Source organism: Tupaia chinensis, unplaced genomic scaffold (assembly GCF_000334495.1).
Source record: "Tupaia chinensis unplaced genomic scaffold, TupChi_1.0 Scaffold000394_1, whole genome shotgun sequence".
NCBI lineage: Eukaryota > Metazoa > Chordata > Mammalia > Scandentia > Tupaiidae > Tupaia > Tupaia belangeri.
The window spans coordinates 677,623-698,106 of NW_006159896.1; the positions used below are offsets into that span (position 1 = coordinate 677,623).

Consider the following 20,484-nt stretch of genomic DNA (forward strand, 5'->3'; position numbering starts at 1 on the left):
ACGCCGTCGCCCCCGAGGGCCCCCCGCCAGCCTGATTGCCCCTGGGCCCGCCCCACCCTCGCCAAGCGAGCCTGGACTACACCCACCTCGAAGGCCTGCCGTACGCAATGCAGCTTGGCCAGGAAGTCCTGGTCACTGTAGCAGCCCAGCAGCTCCGTCCTGAGGGAAAGGACAGACAGTGCCATCCCGGCTGGCCTCTGCGGCCCGGCAGTGTTCCATGGGGGTGGGTGGGGTTCCCTCGGCTTCCCACACACTGTCGGCGGCTGACTAGATGCTCCGAGGACAGGCCGACTTCCCTGGCACCAGGCACTGGGGCACATCTAGTCAGGGGGCTGGAATGACCGTGGCCTTGAGGCCACACCCAGCCCCAAACCCTCACTGGCAAGGGACCAAAATGGCCAAACTGTTCCCTGACAGCAGAACACTTGGGATGGCAGAGGGACCCTGGCCACCCTCTATCACAGTGACCCGGCTCCAACCGGCACTTTCCGCCACTTCCGGCCGGTGAAGCTGCGAACACACACCCTTCCACCTGTGAGCTAGGGTCAGAAAGCCACCTGGAAAAGCTGACTGAAGGACGAGACCCGACGATGACCACGGACGAGGAAACGGCTAAGATTTAGGTCACTTCCCAGGGCCACCTGCTACCAGGGGCAGAACGTGGGGAAGAGCTGGGCCTGCCAGTCCCCAAAGCTGGGTTCTTGACACCTGCTACAAGGTGTGTGGGGACCTGGGCTTCAGGAAAGGCCTGCTGTGCTGCTGTGGCCAGACGCCTCCGAGAACTGAGCGAGCCCAAACTGATCCGAGTCCTGTTACTGTCAGTACACCAGACAGGCCAGCATGGGCCCCGTGGCACTCGGCCTCCTCGAGGGGCTGGCCCACCACCTGCTCCCTGCCCGCTCACCTGAGGGTCCGGCAGAGCACTCTGCCCTCCTTCACCAGGTGCAAGGCCTCCTCATAGGCGGCGGCCGGCCTGGAGAGTGGCACTGGGAAATCTCCGATCTGCAGGGACTCAAAGAGCTGGGGGTGCAGAGGGAGGAGCCGTGGAGCTCGTGTGAGTACCATCCCCAGAGAGGGGGTCCGCTGGAGGGGCCACCTTGGGGCTGCCACTCCGACCCCAGGACAGGACATCAGAGGGAACCCTGGCCCCAGACACAGGCACCCGTCCTTCCCAGGGCTCTTCCTAAAGGGCCATCTACTGGACACATCCACGTGCCCCGACCCAGACAAGGTCACCGAGCCTGACGCGTGCCCATGGCAAGAGCCTAATGCCAGGCAACCGGCCGGCAGCCTGGAGGAGGGAGAGGTCGGTGCCCACTGCAGCCTCTGGGGGTGGGTCCTCTGCTCTCCCATGGGACCCACAACCCTGGCAGAGTCCCCACCAATGCTGCCCTCCTTGGAGAAAATGTCATCCCTCTTCCCATGGCCCAGTGCTCACCCGTGGCCTGGCCATCCCCCCAGTGTCACCTCGGTGGCAGAGAAGAAGGAATCCTCAGAGGTCAGGCTGTCCTCATCGTCCGCCCGTAGGCGCAGTGAGCCCTCAGTCAGGGGCAGCATGAGGGTCCTCTCTGGGGAGAACAGGATAATCAGACTAAGATCCGGACAGCAGGATGGCGAGGGACTCTCCAGGCCCTTTGCCAGGGGGGCACTATGCTGTGTAGCCTGGGCAAGTCGCTTCCCTTGAGGGAGTCCAACACAGGCCACTCGCTGGGTGTTCTCCTCCTGCTGGCTCAGGGGCTGCGGGGGCTGGACCTCCAAGGGCGCTTCGGAAAGACTTGTCGAACAAACGAGCAAAGGCTTCAGACCCCTGCTGGGCTGCCCTGAAGGTCCCAGCAGCCTTCTTGCCACAGGAAGCAGGATTCTTCCAACAGGCAAAGCCACAGAGAGGCCATGTTGGGAGAAGGTGGGGAGGGCGTTGGACATGGCTGTAGTGTCCCACTGCAGAATCAGGGGGCCTCTCGGAAGTCTAATGTCCCCATGGGGCTGCAAGCACCCACGGAAGGGCCCAGGGTGGCATGTGGCATCTGCAGCAAGGGTCCAGCGCGAGGAGGCTTCTGGCTGTGACCATCCCTCTCGGTGATGCCACTGCAGGGCCGTGTCCTCGGCTGTCTGGCCTGCTCTGGCTGACCTCCATGTAAGCCAGCTGTCCTCCTACCAGGGCCCTCTGCAGAGGGCTCGGACCAAGGGCTGGAAGAACCACAGGGAGGCAAGCCCAGAGACCAGCTCCCAGGCAGGTGGGACAGGGCACCCCGGCCTTATCCTGGCTCTGCTCCTGCCTACCCTGTGTACAGGAATACCTTGGTTTCCCCACTGGATCGGATGAGGCCCATTTGTCTGACACGCTGAGGGAGCTACACCTGTTCTCTCCCCTCCTCCCATCTCCGTTCCTACCCACCTGCCTGCCAGGCCCAGCTCACCCACCGAGGTCCAGCAGCATACTGTCCGCAGGGAAGGTGGAGCCGAACTCCTCCTGCAGGTGGTAAGCCCGGTGCAGCAGTGACTCCAGCTTCTCTGCAAACTCCCTTCTTTGTGACTCTGGCTGCCGTAAAAATGACATCAATCAACCCAGCCCCTCCAAGTTCCTTGTATGAATAGCTCCAACCCTCATCACCAGGGCCCACCCAGACCTTGGGGCAAGGGAGCCAGCTCCGGGGCCCAGCAGCCAAGACCACGTGCTCTGGACCTGTGCTGCCCACTACGGGTGCACTTGAAAGGCAGCCAATCCCACCTGAGAAGTGCCGCGAGATTAGCGCACGGACCACGAGGCACACAGCAGCGCCAACTCGCAGTCATCCTCTACGTGGTTTGCATGCTGGAACGGTCATGTTTTGGATATACCAGTTTACCTAAAGTGTTTTGGCTGTTTTTGGAAATATTTTTCCTATAGGGTGTGTGTGCTCACCAGAGAGACGGAGGAAAAGCGAGAAATCATCCCCCAGGGGGATGGCCACGCGCAATCTTTCTCTACCATTCTCCTCTCGGGATTTTGGACATGCACATACATGTGCCCAGCATGAGTTTCAAGCCACTGGGTCTAGCGTGCAAACCGCGGTCAGCCACGTGGGAGGTCAGTGCCTTAACCACTACTCCACCTGCCGGCCCCTACCTAAAGTGTATCACAGTGAACTCTGCTTGGTTCTTTTGGATCTTTAATTGATCACTAGAAAACCACCACTGTGGCATGTGGTTTTACTGGATGGTACTGCTGGGGTGCAGGGCATGCTGGGTTCAGATCCTGGCACCACCAGTCTCAAACTGCCCTCAGGGAAACCATGTCCCCACTTGGAGCTCCAGTTTATCTGACAACAAAGGGAAGAGTGCCTGCTTTCTAGGGGTTTACAGGAAGCCTGAGCAAGATGAGGGGTCAGCTGTGTGGTGCAGTGGTAGTTCCGCAACGTACGGCCCATGTGGAAGATCAGGGTTCGGTTCCTGGGTCAAGCTGTACACGCCAGGGGCACGCATGCTTGTGATCTGGCTGACTGGGAAGGTGTGAGACCTTGTCAAGGGAGCCTTTCTCTCTCTTGAAATAAATAATTTTTTTCAAGAGAGGTTTTTGCTATAGGGTGCGTGTTGCTGGAGAGACAGAGAGACAGAAAGTGAGAAATCACTGCCCAGGAGGATGGCCATGCCATAATCCCTTCTCCTCCACTCTCCTCTCAGGATCGTAGGCATGCATGCACGTGTGCCCAGTATGACGTTTAGGCCGCCAGGTCTAGGACTCGAATCGCAGTCCACTGCATGGGAGTCCAGTGACATAAACACTATGCCATCTGCTGGTCCCAATAAACACACTTTAAAAAAAAAAATCAGATAAGATATACAAAGCACTTCTTACAAGACTGGCCAGGGTGCCAATTGGTAAGTGTTAGCTCCATAACAATTATCGTCATGATTATTACTGCTATGCTGAGGACAGAAAGTGCGAACTTGGAACCCGCTGCGTGTGCTTCTGTGTGTGTGTGGGGGGGGGGCGCGTGCGTGTGTGTGTGTCTGAGAGAGAGAGGGCACAGCGCTGGAGCCCTGGGCCTGTTCTGCAAAGCGAGCACAGCACCGGCCTCGGGGAGCAGTGCTAGCTGCATGCGGGCAGTGAGAATGGTACCGGTTGTGTTTTGGGGTCCGGAGCAAGAAGAGTCACCATGGCTGGCAGGGAAGCGATGGCCATCTGGGGAGGGTGCAGGTGGCAAGAGGCCAGACAGGGCCTTCCCGGAGGCAAGCGGTGGGTCATCGTCTGGGCCACAGCACCTCCCTCCAAGGAGTGCAGAGGTTCCTTGGGCCTTGAGACCCTGGTCGCTGCCTTCAGGCCCCAGGCAGGGACAATGAGAAGAGGGGGTGCTGCTCTCTGAACTCCCGGCACTCCTGGGCCAAGGGTAAGACCCAGACTGGCCTGACTCTGCTTTCCACGGAGGCTGCCAAAGTGGCTTGCATGTAACTGAGCCCCAGGGAGGAGACAAGGGCTGACTCAGGCCTGAGGGCACTGGGGAGAAAGAGCTGGTGGAGCTGGTAGGGGGCGGCCCACTGGGCGCTTACGGATCCCCTGGGGGATGGCCACGGGAACCTCACAGTGTCCCTCGGAGTCAGGGCTTACTATGATCCCACTTCACAGAGAAAGCCCAGGGAGGTTAAGTAGCCCAGATCACCAAGCTAGCGTCTGGTAGGGCTGGGACTGGCCTCAGGCCTATGGGCCACTATGATCGGTTCACAGGCAGGCCCAGCCTGCTCCATGGGGCCCGCAGAGTCCTGCAGCCCTGGCAGAAGGTGCTTCTCCATAAGCAGAAAGCACACTAAATAGGGACCAGCAGATAGCATAATGGTTACATAACTGGACTCCCACGTAGCCGACAACAGTTTGAGTTCCGGACCCGGCTGCTTAAAACTCATGCCAGGTGCGTGTGCATATGTGCCCAAGATCCCGGGAGGAGAATGGTGGAGAAGCAACTGCAGCAAGGCCACCCCCCTGGGGGGTGATTTCTTGCTTTGTCTCTCTCTGTCTTTCCAGTGAACGCATTTGCCCTAAAGCAAAAATGTCTCTAAAAAAAAAAGAAAAGCAAGCAAGCATACTCAACAAAGACGACTATATATATCGGACTCTAAAATGAAAAACTTCTGTGCTTCAAAGGACACCATCAGAAAGTGAAAAGATGGGCTAGCCAGTGGCACAGTGGTTAAGGTGCTGAATCTCACACGACCAACTGTGTGGGTCAAGACCTGGACCTGCTGGCTTGAAAAACACTGAGTGCATGTATGTGCCCAGAACCCTCAGAGAACAGAGAAAGGAGTGCGGAATACCATCCCTCCTGGGAGGCGGGTGTTTTCTCATTTTCCTTAACCCCTGTATCTCCAGTGCAAATTAAAAATAAATTAATTTAAAAAAAGGTTTTTTTTGGAGAGGTTTTTGCTATAGGGCGTGTGCGCTCACCAGAAAGACAGAGAGTGACAGAGAGACAGAAAGCGAGAAATCACCCCCCAGGAGGGATGGCCATGCCACAATCCCTTCTCCTCCATTCTCCTCTCGGGATCTTAGGCACGCGGGTACACATACCCGGTGTGAGTTTAAGCCACCAGGTCCGGGACTCAAACCGCAGTTGACTACATGGGAGTCCAGTGACATAGCCATTACGCTAACTGCTGGTCCTCAAAAAAATTTTTTTAAAGAAAGAAAATGGAGGGGCTGGCAGGTGGCCTGGTGGTTAAGGGCACTGGATTCCCAAATGGCCAATTGTGGTTCAAGTCCTGGACCTGGAGGCTTGCTTTCTCACCTTCCCTTTCTCTTTCTGTCTCTCTCTGGTCAAATTAAAAGATAATAACAAACGGAATTGAATGAATGAATGAATAAATACAATGTTAAAAAGTGGGGACCGGCAGTGGTTATGTCACTGGACTCCCACAGTGGGAGTCGAACTGTGGTTTGAGTCCTGGATCCACTGGCTCAAAACTCGCACTGGACGTGTGTGCGTGCGTGCCCAAGATCCCGAGAGGAAAATAGAGGAGAAGCGATTGCGGCACGGCCATCCTCTCTGGGGGGTGATTTCTCACTTTCTATTTCTCTGTCTCTCTGGCGAGTGCACGCACCCTATAGCAAACATTTCTCTTTAAAATAAATAAATAAAAAGAAAGAAAGAAAGTAGGAGGCTAGCCCTGTGACCTGGTGGTTAAGGGAGCTAAACCCCACATGGCCAACATGCAGTCCCACATGCAGTTCAAATCCGGCCCCAACGACTTGAAAACATGCCATTGTGTCAAAAATCCCAACAGGGTGGGCCTCTCCCTTTCCTTGTTCTGCAGTTGTCACTTTCTATAAGGAACAACGTGCTGTTTCCCTAGTGAGGAAAACGAGGACGGTCTTACAATCCTAAGGGACCGTTTTCAAAGTAACTATAATTGGGAGCCAAGGCTGCCTCCTTGATCCCCACCTTGACTCGCTCTGGCAGGCGCCATCACCTACCCTCACAGACAGGACCCACTGCAGCTACAACTGTAGGTTTGCAGCACTTCAGGCAGGTCCCTGACTTCATCTCCACCACTTAAGTGGTCATGGCCACGTGACAGGCCTGAACGCACACCCCCAGCTGGGGCGGGGGACACGTGCACATTCATCTTGTCACCAGTCATGCCAGGCATGTCCCCACCCTCATTCTGCAAAACGTTTCCCAGACTCCCCTGCCAGCTGGCTCCCAGTCAATGAGACACAGGCAGTGGAGCCAGTAGGCAGAGAAATTCCCTGCTCACTCAGCCTCAGACAGCATTCCCACCCACACCCTACAAAGTGCGCACATCCCTGCTGTTCAACCCCGCCACGGTTCTGGCTACCCAAGATGCCCCAGACTCATAGCTCCTCCCCATGCTCCCATTTACTCCCCGCCCGTGCAGCCAATCCTCTGGCTGACTCCTTTGTTTTCCCATGCTTGTTTGTTTTGTCTATGAGAGAGACACACACAGAGGAAGAGACAGTCAGAAGGACAGGCATCCCAACATGGTGTGACCACTGTGACTCACCGTGTGTGCCTGACACATGTAGGCAATCTCAGGACACAAACCAATGACTCGCCTGTGTGGACCCAGCTGTGTTACCACTGTCCCACCCCACAGTCTCTATTTTTGTTCGTTTGGCTACATTTTTACAGAGGGCCTGTAAGCTCACCAGAAAGACAGAAATGTGTGAAAGCACACATCCCCCTGTGGAGAGCTGCCAATCTGAGCAAACATGAAAGTAAAAGATCTGAAAATGACTGGCACCAGGTAGTTTCTCTGATCTTTTGGGGCAAGAGCTGATAAACACATGTGGTTTCCTTAGGCAGATACTGCTCTGTAGCATCAGGCAGCTACCACATTCACATGCAAATTGCTTTCATCATTATGCAAATGAACCTCATGAACCACAAGGCAGGTTTCTGCACTTATCTAAAGATCACCATGTTTGCTCAGATTGGCCACTCTCCATACCCACCATGGGTGGATGGGCACATCATAATCCCTTCTCCATTTCTCCCTCCCCTTGAGAGTTTGGGCAAGCATGCACATGCATCCAGTGTGTTTCCCAGGCCCCTGGGTCCAGGAAACACAATCAGCCATGTGGGATCCAGCTGCCTTAACTGCCCCACCACAGGCTGGACCTCTATTTTATTTTTTAACATACACTTTTTATTTTTAAGAGATTTTTGCCTTAGGGCACATGTGCTCACACAGCAGTGGATGGAGGAGCAAGACAGACCATAAGGGGAAAAGCGAGAAATCACCCCCCAGGGAGGATAGCCATGCCACAATCCCTTCTCTCCCACTCTCCTCTTGGGATCTTGGATACGCATGCACATGTGCCCAGCATGAGTTCACCAGGTCCGGGATACAAACCACGGTCGGACATGTGAGAGTCCAGTTATGTAACCACTATGTCATCTGCTAGCCCCTACATTTATTTTATTTTATTTTTTAAGGATTACTTAATTTATCATTTTTCTTATTAGATTGTTGGGAAAATCATGATGTATTTGTCTATTTTTTTTTTTTTTGAGAGGTTTTTGCTATAGGGCACATGTGCTCGCCAGACAGAGAGAGACAGAGAGACAGAAAGCGAGAAATCACTCACTCCCCAGAGGGGATGGCCACGCCGCAATCCCTTCTCCTCCATTCTCCTCTCAGGATCTTGGGCACGCATGCACAGGCGCTTGGCGTGAGTTTTAAGCCACCGGGACGCAAACCACGGCTGACTACATGGGAGTCCAGTGACATAGCCATTATGCTAACTGCTGGTTCCTTGTCTATGTTTTTATATACAAAAATGTGTCATGACTTTCCCCGACAACCCAATAATTTGCTACAGGGCACATACACTCACCAGAGAGAGAGAGAGAAGCAAGGTGTCCGGTCCAGGACTTGAATCCCAGTTGGCTATGTGAGAGTCTAGCACCTTAACTATCACACCACCTGCTGTCCCCTGGGCCTCTATTTTTAATACCTAAAGTTTTCCCCATTCCTCAACTATGCCCCAGCAAAATCCCAGATATTGCTACTCTACTCCCCAAAAAGGAAGTGGCCACTTAACCTGACTCCAGCAGAGGCCAAGAGTTCAAGGGGATCAGGGCTTCCTCCCCCCAAAACAGAAATGAATAAAGAATAAAACAGGACCAGCAATTCACATGGAGGTTAAAGTGGCTGGATTCCACATGCTCAACTGCATGGTTTGAGTCTCAAACCTGGCAGCCTGAAAAACATGCCTGTATGCGTGTGTGTGTATGAGAGTGTATGAGAGAGTGTGTGTGTATGAGAGTGTATGAGAGAGAGTGTGTGAGTGTGGTGTGTGAGTGTGTGTGTGGTATCAAAATCCCAAGAGGAGAATGGAGGAAAAGGGAAGGGACTGTGGCATAGCTATCTCTCCTGGGGAGTGATTTCTTTTGATTTCCTTTTTTTTATTTTTCTTTGTCTCTCTGGTGAAGTATATGCACCCTAGAACCAAAAAAAAAATTAATTTTTTAAATTCCCCAAAGGGTACATATGCTCATCAGAAACACAGAGGCGAGGGAAAAAGCAGCCCCTAAGGGGGCATGATCACATCGTAATCTCTTCTCCATTTCTCCATTCTTTCAGGATTTAGGATACACATATACACAGTTTCCAGTGTATTATTTTTTCTATGCCACCTGGGCATGATCCAAACTGCAGAGTCAGCCATGTGGGATCTGAATCCCTTAACAGGCCATAGGGCCAGCCTCCCGAATTTTTAATTTTAGCCTTTTAACTTTTTGTTGCTGATACCTAAATACTACTTACTATAGAAACTTGGATGATAACCAAAGAGAATATATAAATAGAAAATAAAAACAAAGGCCCTGTAATCCGATCATCTGTGAACAGGGACCGGTTTCCTTCCAGTCTTACAGGGATGCACATCTCCCCCTACAGAGCTGAGATCAGGGTACAGTTACCACCATGGCTCAATTTACCAAGTCACTATCAAGTGCGTTGAGCTGAGCGCGTTACACGAACTGTTTTATTTAACGTGAATAGTACCCTCATCGCCGGGAAACAACAGTGCAGGAGGGGAGGGACCACTGGGCGAAGGTGGGGCTGCCCCCTGCTAAGCCGCCAACCTTGTCCAAGGCACACACTGGGAAGACCACCTACCTCAGACAGGGCCTCGGAAGCAGTTTCTGGGTTCCGCAGGTTGTCCCCTGGTGTGGGGGTGCTGCCACTGTCTCCCCTCTGGCCCACACTCAGTGCCTGCTCCCACTTCTGCAGAGCCTCCTCAAAAAGCTCCATGCCTAAACATGAGTGGAAGAGAATTGAGAGGGGCCCCCACAACCTCACTCAAGGGGGGTTCAGAACAGTGAGGAGGCGAAAGGCCCCAAGACAAAAACTGGGCAGGACTGTGTGGCCGAGTCCCGCTCACTTTTCAGGGCTGGTCAGTTTTCAGGCCTTTGTTCAGACTAGGTTTGTCCTTGGACCCTGTCTCCTGCCCAGAAATGGCTGGAAACCATTGAAAGGGAGGATTTAGGGGAAGGGAAGGCGGCAAAGTAGTACCCAGAAGTGACTTGAGCCCTACCAGGGCTCCAGGGGAGGAGACCGTCCTGCCACCCCCGCCCCCAGCCCAGGCCCAGAGGCCAGCCTCCTGTCACACCTTGCATGTAGAGGCTCTCAGCATTGCCGTCACTGGTGGTCACAGACTCCTCCACCCCTCTGGCATCCCATGGTCCCGAGCAGGCAGCTATGGGGCTTGAGGAGTTTACTGCCACCATCTGGGAGCCAAGAGTGAAGGACAAGGAGTGAAGCCTTGCTACATCCTTTCAGGACTGCTTGGGGGCCTCCCTTACTGCCTGACCACACTTGAGCTAGCTCTGGTCATGGCAGACCTCAGAATGGCCTATCCACAAACTCGAGTGCCCGACGATGCCTCACAGAAACTGCCAAGGTCAACGCATACTCTGGAACCCCCTCTGAACCCTACTCCTGGTTGGCATTACCCGCTCTCTACTCTGGGGCTCCTCTACTACTTGGATAAAAGAGGCAGAACGCACCACTGGGCAGGGCCCAGCCAGCACCCTTGCGGGCTGTGGGCTCCTCCAGGATAAGAGCCAGCTCCTGCACTGTGCTCGCTGAATTCATCAATAATCAGAAGAGTGGATGAACTAAAGCCATTTCCCAGGAGAAAATAACTTTCTCTCCGTCTTGTCCATCGCTATATTCCCAGAGCCTCGCAGAAACCCTGGTACAGCACAGGTGCTTACTCAACATCCCATAAGTGAATGAATAAATGGGTTTCAGAAATAAGGATCTCCCGAGACCATCTTCTCTCCTCTGCGCCCACCTACTTTTCTCCCACTGATGCCCAGCACAGTAGGGTCAGTACCGACCTCTGAGCCCGAGCGGACAGATGAGGGAAGGAAGGAAGGAATGGCATCTCCTTTCCCATCCCCCTGCCAGTCCAAGAGCTTTCTGAGGGCCAGGACCTCAGGAGGGACTGACCCTGAGCCATATGGTGCCCTGGCCGCCCCGGACACCCAGCAGCCCTCCCAGCTCCTCACCGAGGCCAGGCTGTGGGAGGAGCCCGAGTGCTTGCTGGGCTCGATGGACGAGATGCCACTCAGCGTGTCGTTGCTCTTGCTGCTGGGGCTCTGAACCCTCCGACTAGAGTAGCCTGTGGGGAATGGGAGGGTAGGTCACTAGGTGTCCCTTTGAGTACCTGGGTAGGCTGATCACCCCAGGCCACCCTCCCCTGCCTCATCTGGGAGCTTGTCCTGACCTTCCAAGTCAAGGTAACAGCTCAGCCCCACAAGGGTGTGCATGTACTTAGCACAAGAGCAGTGGACCTCCCACTGTCCCAATCACTGTAACCTAGTACAGGGCTGGGCTTAGAGGAGGGCCCCAGATCTACCAGGATAAGCCAAGAATGAGGTCTGGCCACTTCCCTGCCTGCCTCATTCAGCTTCCCCATGTTGCTGATTCAGAACACTCCTCCTTCCAAAGGGATTTGGGGCAACAACTCTTTTAAATATACAAAGGGATTTTTTGTTGTTCTTTGTTTTTTTGCTATTGACAGAGAGAGATAAAGTGAGAAATCAACCCCCAGGGGAGATGGCCATGCTGCAATCCCTCTCCTTCATTCTCCTCTTCGGATTTTGGGCATGGATGCACACACACCCAGCATGAGTTTCAAGTCGCCAGGTTCAGGAATCGAACCGTGCTCGGCCACCTGGGAGTCTAGCACCTTAACCACTACGCCACCTACTGGCCCCCCAGAAGAATTTTTTTTTTAAAAAAGTGACAGGGTAGAGAAGGGAAAATACAGTGTGACAGAGATGGTGCTGAGACAGCAGGCAAGCTAGAGGCCAGTCAGAGGGGTTCCAGGCTTCCCAGGAGCCCACACAAAGCAGACCCAGCTTTGCAGCACTTCCCAGGTCTTACTTCATCTCAGCCCAGGGACTTCTTTCTCCAGTTAGTAACAGGAATATAAAACTGGGACCAGCAGGTGGCGTGGTGGTTAAAGGCACTAGATTCCCACATGGCCAACTGTGGTTCAAGTCCTGGAGCTGGCGGCTTGCTCTCTCACTCCCCCCACAATCTGATCAAACTGAAAAATAATAATAATCATAATAAATAAAGTTAAATAAAATGGGATCAGCAGTTAGCGTAATGGCTATGTTGCTGGACTCCCACGTAGTCGACTGCAGTTTGAATCCCAGACCCAGAGCCTTAAACTCATGCCGGGCACGTGTGCGTGTGTGCCCAAGATCACGAGAGGGGAATGGGGGAGAAGGGATTACGGTGTGGCCACCCACCCGGGGGGTGATTTCTCGCTTTCTGTCTCTCTCTCTGTCATTCTGGCGAGTGCACACGCCCTTTTGCAAAAAAAATAAATAAATAAACTCTCCAAAAAAAAGATAAAGTCAGGAAAAAGACACATAGCTATACTATTTTTATGATAGAAAGCACATGCATGTGCATGCGTGAGAGTGAAAGAGAGAGAGTTGGGGGAGCACTCTCAATGTCACAATCCCTTTTCCTTAACTCTTAGCTCCTCATTATTCTGAGCACCCACATACACCAGGTATGTTTTTCAGATTGACCCAGGATACGAACCATAGTTAACATATAGTTTCCAGCACCTCAGAACACTAGCATTATCAGTGTCAGGGCCTACATAGCTATTTAAAGAAAATATTTAAGTCAATTTATTTGACCCAAATACATTCATTCACCTTATGTAAATTCAGATTACATAAAATAAAATGTAAAATATGAGAATATAAAACATGACAACTTGAATCTCTTTCACTAATCAGAACAGAACTTTTATAGTGATAGATTTTATAATTCAATAAAATACTATCCCCTAGTAATAAGAAAATATTTCAATATTCACACAGTGATAGATATTCTAGTTATCCTCTACTACTTAACAACACACTCCAAAACTTAGTAACTAGAGAATAACTACTATTCGTTTTGATTATAAATTTATGATCTGGGCAGAATTTGACAGGGAAGGTTCCATTCAGGGAAGCTGAAGTGACTTAACTGGGAGGTGGAAGATCAATCTAAGAAATCTCACTCGTGTGTCTGGAACAGAGGCCTGGTTGCTGGCTATAAATTCAAGAGGGCAAAGGGCTGGGTCCTGGTTCCTCTCCTTTTAGGTCTACCTAAATGAGTGGCTTGGGCTTCCTCACTGCTCTGTGGTGGGTCCCAAGCATAAAAATAACTGTATTGCCTTTAATGACCTGACCTCAGAAGTCACAAAGTGTCATACCTTAGAGTACTTGAAATCCATGCCTTTTTTTCATAATACCTAGTTGCCTCATTCAGCTTCCCCATGTTGCTGATTCAGAACACTCCTCCTTCCAAAGGGATTTGGGGCAACAACTCTTTTAAATATACAAAGGGATTTTTTGTTGTTCTTTGTTTTTTTGCTATTGACAGAGAGAGATAAAGTGAGAAATCAACCCCCAGGGGAGATGGCCATGCTGCAATCCCTCTCCTTCATTCTCCTCTTCGGATTTTGGGCATGGATGCACACACACCCAGCATGAGTTTCAAGTCGCCAGGTTCAGGAATCGAACCGTGCTCGGCCACCTGGGAGTCTAGCACCTTAACCACTACGCCACCTACTGGCCCCCCAGAAGAATTTTTTTTTTAAAAAAGTGACAGGGTAGAGAAGGGAAAATACAGTGTGACAGAGATGGTGCTGAGACAGCAGGCAAGCTAGAGGCCAGTCAGAGGGGTTCCAGGCTTCCCAGGAGCCCACACAAAGCAGACCCAGCTTTGCAGCACTTCCCAGGTCTTACTTCATCTCAGCCCAGGGACTTCTTTCTCCAGTTAGTAACAGGAATATAAAACTGGGACCAGCAGGTGGCGTGGTGGTTAAAGGCACTAGATTCCCACATGGCCAACTGTGGTTCAAGTCCTGGAGCTGGCGGCTTGCTCTCTCACTCCCCCCACAATCTGATCAAACTGAAAAATAATAATAATCATAATAAATAAAGTTAAATAAAATGGGATCAGCAGTTAGCGTAATGGCTATGTTGCTGGACTCCCACGTAGTCGACTGCAGTTTGAATCCCAGACCCAGAGCCTTAAACTCATGCCGGGCACGTGTGCGTGTGTGCCCAAGATCACGAGAGGGGAATGGGGGAGAAGGGATTACGGTGTGGCCACCCACCCGGGGGGTGATTTCTCGCTTTCTGTCTCTCTCTCTGTCATTCTGGCGAGTGCACACGCCCTTTTGCAAAAAAAATAAATAAATAAACTCTCCAAAAAAAAGTTAAATAAAGTAATTTTAAAAACATGAATACTGGGACCAGCAGTTAGCGTAATGGCTATGTCACTGGACTCCCCTGTAGTGGGCCATGGTTCGGGTCCTGGACCCAGTGGCTTAAACTCATGCCGGGCATGTGTGCATGCATGCCCAAGATCCTGGCCCTTTTGCAAAAAAAATAAATAAATAAACTCTCCAAAAAAAAGTTAAATAAAGTAATTTTAAAAACATGAATACTGGGACCAGCAGTTAGCGTAATGGCTATGTCACTGGACTCCCCTGTAGTGGGCCATGGTTCGGGTCCTGGACCCAGTGGCTTAAACTCATGCCGGGCATGTGTGCATGCATGCCCAAGATCCTGAGAGGAGAATGGAGGAGGAGGGATTGTGGCATGGCCATCCTCCCTGGGGGGGGATTTCTCGCTTTCTGTCTCTCTCTCTGTCATTCTGGCGAGGGCACACGCCCTTTTGCAAAAAAAATAAATAAATAAACTCTCCAAAAAAAAGTTAAATAAAGTAATTTTAAAAACATGAATACTGGGACCAGCAGTTAGCGTAATGGCTATGTCACTGGACTCCCCTGTAGTGGGCCATGGTTCGGGTCCTGGACCCAGTGGCTTAAACTCATGCCGGGCATGTGTGCATGCATGCCCAAGATCCTGAGAGGAGAATGGAGGAGGAGGGATTGTGGCATGGCCATCCTCCCTGGGGGGGGATTTCTCGCTTTCTGTCTCTCTGTCTCTCTCTGTCTTTCTGGCAAATGCATGTGCCCTATAGCAAAGACCTCTAAAAAATTTTTTTATATATATGTATGAATATAAAACTCCCCTTTGCAACAACCATTCACAATTAAAGTTCATTTTTATAAGAGACTTTCATTTCTTAAAACAGGTTTCTCCCCAGATGAGAGCCCAGCACTTCCTGCTTGGAAAGAGGGAGATCTAACATCTGGGAGTGGCAGACACTGGGCTCCAGGGTTACAGGGGCCCGATGGGTGCCTACACACCACACCAGTACCCACAGGCAGATCAGACTTACAGGGGTCCGATGGGTGCCTACACACACCGGTACCCACAGGCAGATCCGTGCCTGCAGGGTGAGGGGAGGGATTGAGGGCTGACCACTGAGGGACATGGGGGGACTGAGAGGGCAACTGCCCAGTTGGATTATACGACCGCACGTGTGTCAAAGCTCATAGAATTATGTACTAAAGAGGGCAACTTGGACCGCGTGCAAGTCGCACCTTCATTTTTCAAAAACGGGGTAGAAGGAAGATAATATGGTTTAAGAGACATGTGACCCTTCCAAGTCCTGAGCCTGGGGAACTTCCCTCCCTGAACGAGGAGCCTTGCCCAATAGTCTGCTCTGGCCCCAGGAGCTCCCGAACAGCTCAGTGAGAGCAGCCAGAGCCACCACCACCAGTGGGACACGTGCATCCAGCTGCACCACCCGCCAGCTCTCACAGGGACATAGGGAAGGAGGCTCTGCTGTCGTCTCGACTCACGGATGAGGGGACTGTGGCTCTGAGACATGGAGTCGCTAGCCCAAGATCAGTTACAGAGACCGGGGCGTGACCTCAGCCAGGCCCGTGCCCACCACTTACACCTACCTTTCTTCACTGATGGGACCTTCCTGGCCATGAGGATGGGGAGGGGCACCGTGGCTGGCTGTTCACCTCCCAGCTCGGGGCCGACCTGCTTCTTCCTCCGTCGTCGTCTCTTCAGCTGGTGGGCGGCCAGGGCTAAGGCCACAGTCCCCAGGGCCGTGGCAAAGAGGACCTTGCGCAGGCCTGGCGTTAAGCGCAGCTGCGAGAATGCAGACTGCAGGAGAGAACAGGTAGCAAGGTTACATCTCCCTGGGAAGACCTGAGGGCACCTGGGGAGCAGGACATGCCCCCGGGACACCGTGTGCATCTGTTGACCAGGTGGGTGACTGGGAGGCAGGCAGAGGGGACCAGACCGGCCTCTCTGAAATGTGGACCACAAAGATATGAACCAGACCAGATGCCGGCGCCCGGGAGATGAGGTCTGGGGCGAGCAGGTGTCCCTGTCACTGTTCGTCACGATGAGAACTGTGCAGTGCTGGGCCCTGCTATGCCAGGCCTGCCCCAGGACCGCAGGGCCCGTGTCACCTGTCTGACCTCAGCAATGTTCAGAGAAGGCATGTGAGGCTCACACAAGTGAAAACACATGCTCACGACCACATAGAGCCGGAAACTGAACCCAGGTCTGCTGATGGCCATGTCTTTCTCTTCTTTTTAAAGAGAGGTTTATACTGTAGGGCATGTGCACCCACTGGAAAGACAAAGTGACAGAGAGACAGAGAGACAGAAAGCGAAATCAGTCCCCAGAGGGGACGGCCACACCGATCCATTCTCCTCTTGGGATTTTGGGCACATATGCACACACGCCCAGTGTGAGTTTTAAGCCACTGGGTCCGGGACTTGAACTGTGGTTGACTATGTGGGAGGCCAATGATGTAACCATTACGCCATCTGCTGGTCCCCTTATGTTCACTTCTTTTTTTTTTTTTTTAAAGAATTAGTTTAACTTTATTTATTTATTTATTCTAATTTGACCAGAGAGGAACAGAGTGAGAAAGAGAGAGCGAGAAAGAAAGCAAAGCCACCAGGTCTAGGACTTGAACTACGGTTGGCCCTGTGGGAGTCCAGTGCCCTTAACCTCCACGCCACCTCCAGGCACCCCCCCATGCTCACTTCTTAACGACATGTGAAAGATGCCGACACTCACTCCACCTGACTGCCCAGTCCGAGCACTTCCCGGTGTTCCCCCTCGCCCTCTGCCCAGGTGCCCCTCGAGGGCCTGCATTCCACAGAGCAGAGCTTCAGGGAGGGTCAAGAAGCGGTCAGCCATGAACATTTGAGACTGTCAGAGAAGCCACTATTGACCCTTTTCATAGACTGAGAAACTGAGACCGAGGGTTCACACGGCCCCGAGGCGAAGACTGGGCTCGGGTCCCTCATTCCCACGCAGTCTTCTCTGCTCAAAGAGGGGATGCCAAATGGTTGGAGCTGCAGCAAGGTCCCGCTTTCCTGGGGGCCAAGAGCCCCTCAGCTGGGCAGCTTAGCGCTCCAGGCACCAGCGGGGCGGACGGGGCTACAGCCCAGCCCACTCCTTACCTGCCCGAACGTCGTGTACAGGAACACAGGGATCTCGGCCACCGTCATCGCCAGGGCCTGGATCATGGACATGCCCTCGCTCCTCCGGAACGCCATGGCACAACCAACACCCAGGCAAGAGCCCTCAGGGCCGAGAGCTTCGAAGGAGGATGGCTTCAACTGGCTTCCGGCTGGGGCCTCGCCACTGTCCACACCCACAAAGGACAGGGATGTGCATGCCAGACGGTCCCTCCGCAGAGCTGAGACAGAAGACCATGACCGCGCGTGAGCACACAGAAAGGCAAACAAGAGTGCCCTTGGGGGCGAGGCAGGAGCAAGCTGAGGTCAGGCCCAGCCCTCTGCTCCCACAGAGCCCTAGCAGGGCACCAAGTGCCCACAGCCCCTCTGCCCACCGTGAGCCCTAGCAGGGAAGGCAGCAGCTCCGGTGAGCTGGCCCGACAAGCCCCAGACCTGGGAGATGGGAGATGGACAGTAGCGCTCACACCTGAGGCTGGCCATACTCCAACCTCTCCAAACCTGCGGCCTTCGCTCAACAAAACCTCAGCCCCTGGACTGAGAGTTGTGGCATCTTTTCTTCTCCCATAAAACCAAGGACATCTCACTTCCTGTGGACTGCATTATGAAAGCGGCAAGGTATTCCCCAAATAGCAGGGACTCTGCGTCACACGTGGATTTTGTGCTGAGTTCTTGACACATGCTGTGGCACTGACTCACTGCAACTGTGAAGGGGGTGCTCTTTACCTTCCTCCCTGGCCGCAATGTCCAGTGAGGAAAACGAGTCGCAGAGAGGGTAGGTCAGGAGTCCAAAGTCACACAGCTGGCATGTGAATGGGATCAGGACGTGGACCAAGGTCTCTCTGACGCTAGCCTCTGTGTTTGAAGCAACTCCCATGCTAAACGTGACATGGAGCAGGAAGTGGCAGAGGCCAGCTGGATCCAGACTATGGGGACAGTTTTCCTCCTGAAGTGCTGCAGGGCACCCCTCCACTGCTCCACCCCAAGGCCAGGGAATGAGTGACATAATCACACAGCCTAGGCCCCAAGCCCCAAGGCCCCAAGCAGGGTGCTCCCCAACACCCTCCACCAAGCACAGTATTCTTCAAGGTCTCCTGGGACTTCAAGCGGAAGGAACACATAGGCCAGGACAGACCCAGTCTCCCTGGGATGGAGGCCAAAGTCGCTGGGCCAGCACGAGAGACAGCTTATCCTGTGAGTGGGAAGGACGGGCCCTATCAGTCTAGCTCTAGGGCCGGGGTATGAGTGGGGGACGGGCTGAGGAATGTGTGAGGGCTCAGGAAACTGCCGTGTTGTCAAGGGCAGGGGACATTCTGCCTGGGAGCTGCACACTGAGTTATGTGACCTCCCGTGGTCAGGACCCAAGTTCACACTAGGGGCTGTTCTTTCAACCCACAGACGGGCTCAGGCTGCAGGAGGAGGGAAGCCAGGAACAGCAGAGATCGGCGGCGGTCGGTTCCCCAAGCACTGACTCCAGGCCAGGGCTGCAATAGGCTTTTCACTAAAGGCTCCAAGGCTAACCAGTCACAGAATCTTCCGCTCCCTTCCCTTCTGAGATACTCAGAAACAGTGTATCTCAAGGATGGGGGAAACTGAGGCTCCGGGTGGTGAGCAACCCGACCAAGGTCACTGAGAAAATGGCCAGGCTGGGAAGGGACCCCTGCCCTGCAGGATCCCAAGGCAGTGGTGGCGTAGTGGGGAGCTGCCTGCTACAACGGCCACTGCTCCCTCCAAGCTACACCTGGAGGACTTCTGGCTGCCAAGTGAGAAGCCCACGTGGAGTTTCAAAGATGAGCCCAACCAAGCTCCGAGCCTGAGACCGGGCTGGATGACGGGCCCGAGGCCTGACGTCTGCCTGCAGGAGAGTCCAGTGCAGGCTCTGCTGCTCCCACCCAGAGGGAGAGGGGCAGGAGGGAGGTGACGACACCTGCCCTCTGAACCTGTTTCACTGCAGGAAACATGGCCCCCCCACCGGTCCCCCGGTACAACCCAGGACCTAAGAGAAGCCTCCACTCCTCCACAATGACAAGCCCACGACCACGTCCCCCACCATGCAGACACCTAGCTGTGTGGAGCCGGGTCTCACCTGGAGACACCTCTGCTCCACCACCCTGGCCCAACACCCCCTCATTCCAGCCCACTACTGCAGTTACAACACCCCCTGCCTGATGTCCACGCTTTCCACAGGGGCACTCCTCCCCTGCTCGACAACCCCCTAGCAGCTCTGGTCTGAGCTCCCCCTCATCCCTCCCAGGTTCCAGCAATGGTCTGAGCAGCCTCTGCCGTATCCTGCTCGTCCCATCCTGGACACCTCACCATTCCCACAGACTGAGCATCCGGCTCCCTTGCACTGATCGCATCCTGGCCTTCAGAATCTGCTCATTCCATAGGAGGATGATCTTGCATAGACTTGGGTCAGGCCCCGAACTCTCTTGCCCGACCCCCGGAATAGCCTTGACAAATATCCATGCACCTTCTGACGCCACGCACGGCCGGCGCACCTGCTCTTCCATCCCGGACACTTTCCCAGCCCGGGTTTGGGTGTCTCCACCACTGCTCCAATCCCCACAACGTTCCAGACCCGGGCATCTCCTCAGCGTCCCAGGTTCCACCCGCAAACAAGGTACCCTCTCGCGCCGCCTCGGCGCCGGTACCTGCTCATCCCACCTTCACGGTCCGGCTGGGCCCGGACACTTGCGTCCGCCGGATCCCAAGCGCAGGCCTGGTCCCTGCCCGCTGGAAACCTCTCTCCAGGACCCTGCGTCTCTGCCCGCCCACCCGGTGGGCTCGGCCGGGACCGCCACTCACCCGAGGTCCCATTGCTGCGGAAGGGCAGCGTCTCCTTCCCCGGCAGCCGCGCAACCAAACGCGCGGCGGCCTGGAGGCGTGGCCTTACGCCAGCAATCTTTCTGTGGCCAATGAACGTCAGCGAACCGCTCCGCGCCGACACGGCCCCACGCCAATGAGGCGAGTCACGTGACTGAGCCGAGCGCACCTCCCCTCCCCGCGCCTTTCCCGCCCTCTAAGTGCGGTTGAAGCGCGGAAGTGGTCGTTTTTCTCCTACGATTGGCCATTTGGATTAGATTGACACA

At 53.8% G+C, this 20,484-nt stretch overlaps 1 protein-coding gene across 1 annotated transcript in view; it reads right to left on the bottom strand.

The window, feature by feature from the left end:
* The window catches only part of MIGA2 (mitoguardin 2), a 30,685-nt gene extending 10,414 nt beyond the window's left edge, over positions 1-20,271 (bottom strand). The window contains exons 1-10 of the mRNA XM_006153962.2: positions 20,201-20,271; positions 17,378-17,616; positions 15,848-16,058; positions 11,013-11,125; positions 10,109-10,226; positions 9,616-9,752; positions 2,422-2,539; positions 1,468-1,568; positions 905-1,020; positions 87-159 (exon numbers count right to left, since the gene is read on the bottom strand). Of these exons, the coding sequence (XP_006154024.1) occupies positions 87-159; positions 905-1,020; positions 1,468-1,568; positions 2,422-2,539; positions 9,616-9,752; positions 10,109-10,226; positions 11,013-11,125; positions 15,848-16,058; positions 17,378-17,473 (1,083 nt within the window). The 5' untranslated portion in view covers positions 17,474-17,616; positions 20,201-20,271. The remainder of the gene's footprint in view (positions 1-86; positions 160-904; positions 1,021-1,467; positions 1,569-2,421; positions 2,540-9,615; positions 9,753-10,108; positions 10,227-11,012; positions 11,126-15,847; positions 16,059-17,377; positions 17,617-20,200) is intronic.
* Between the last annotated feature and the right edge of the window lie 213 nt (positions 20,272-20,484).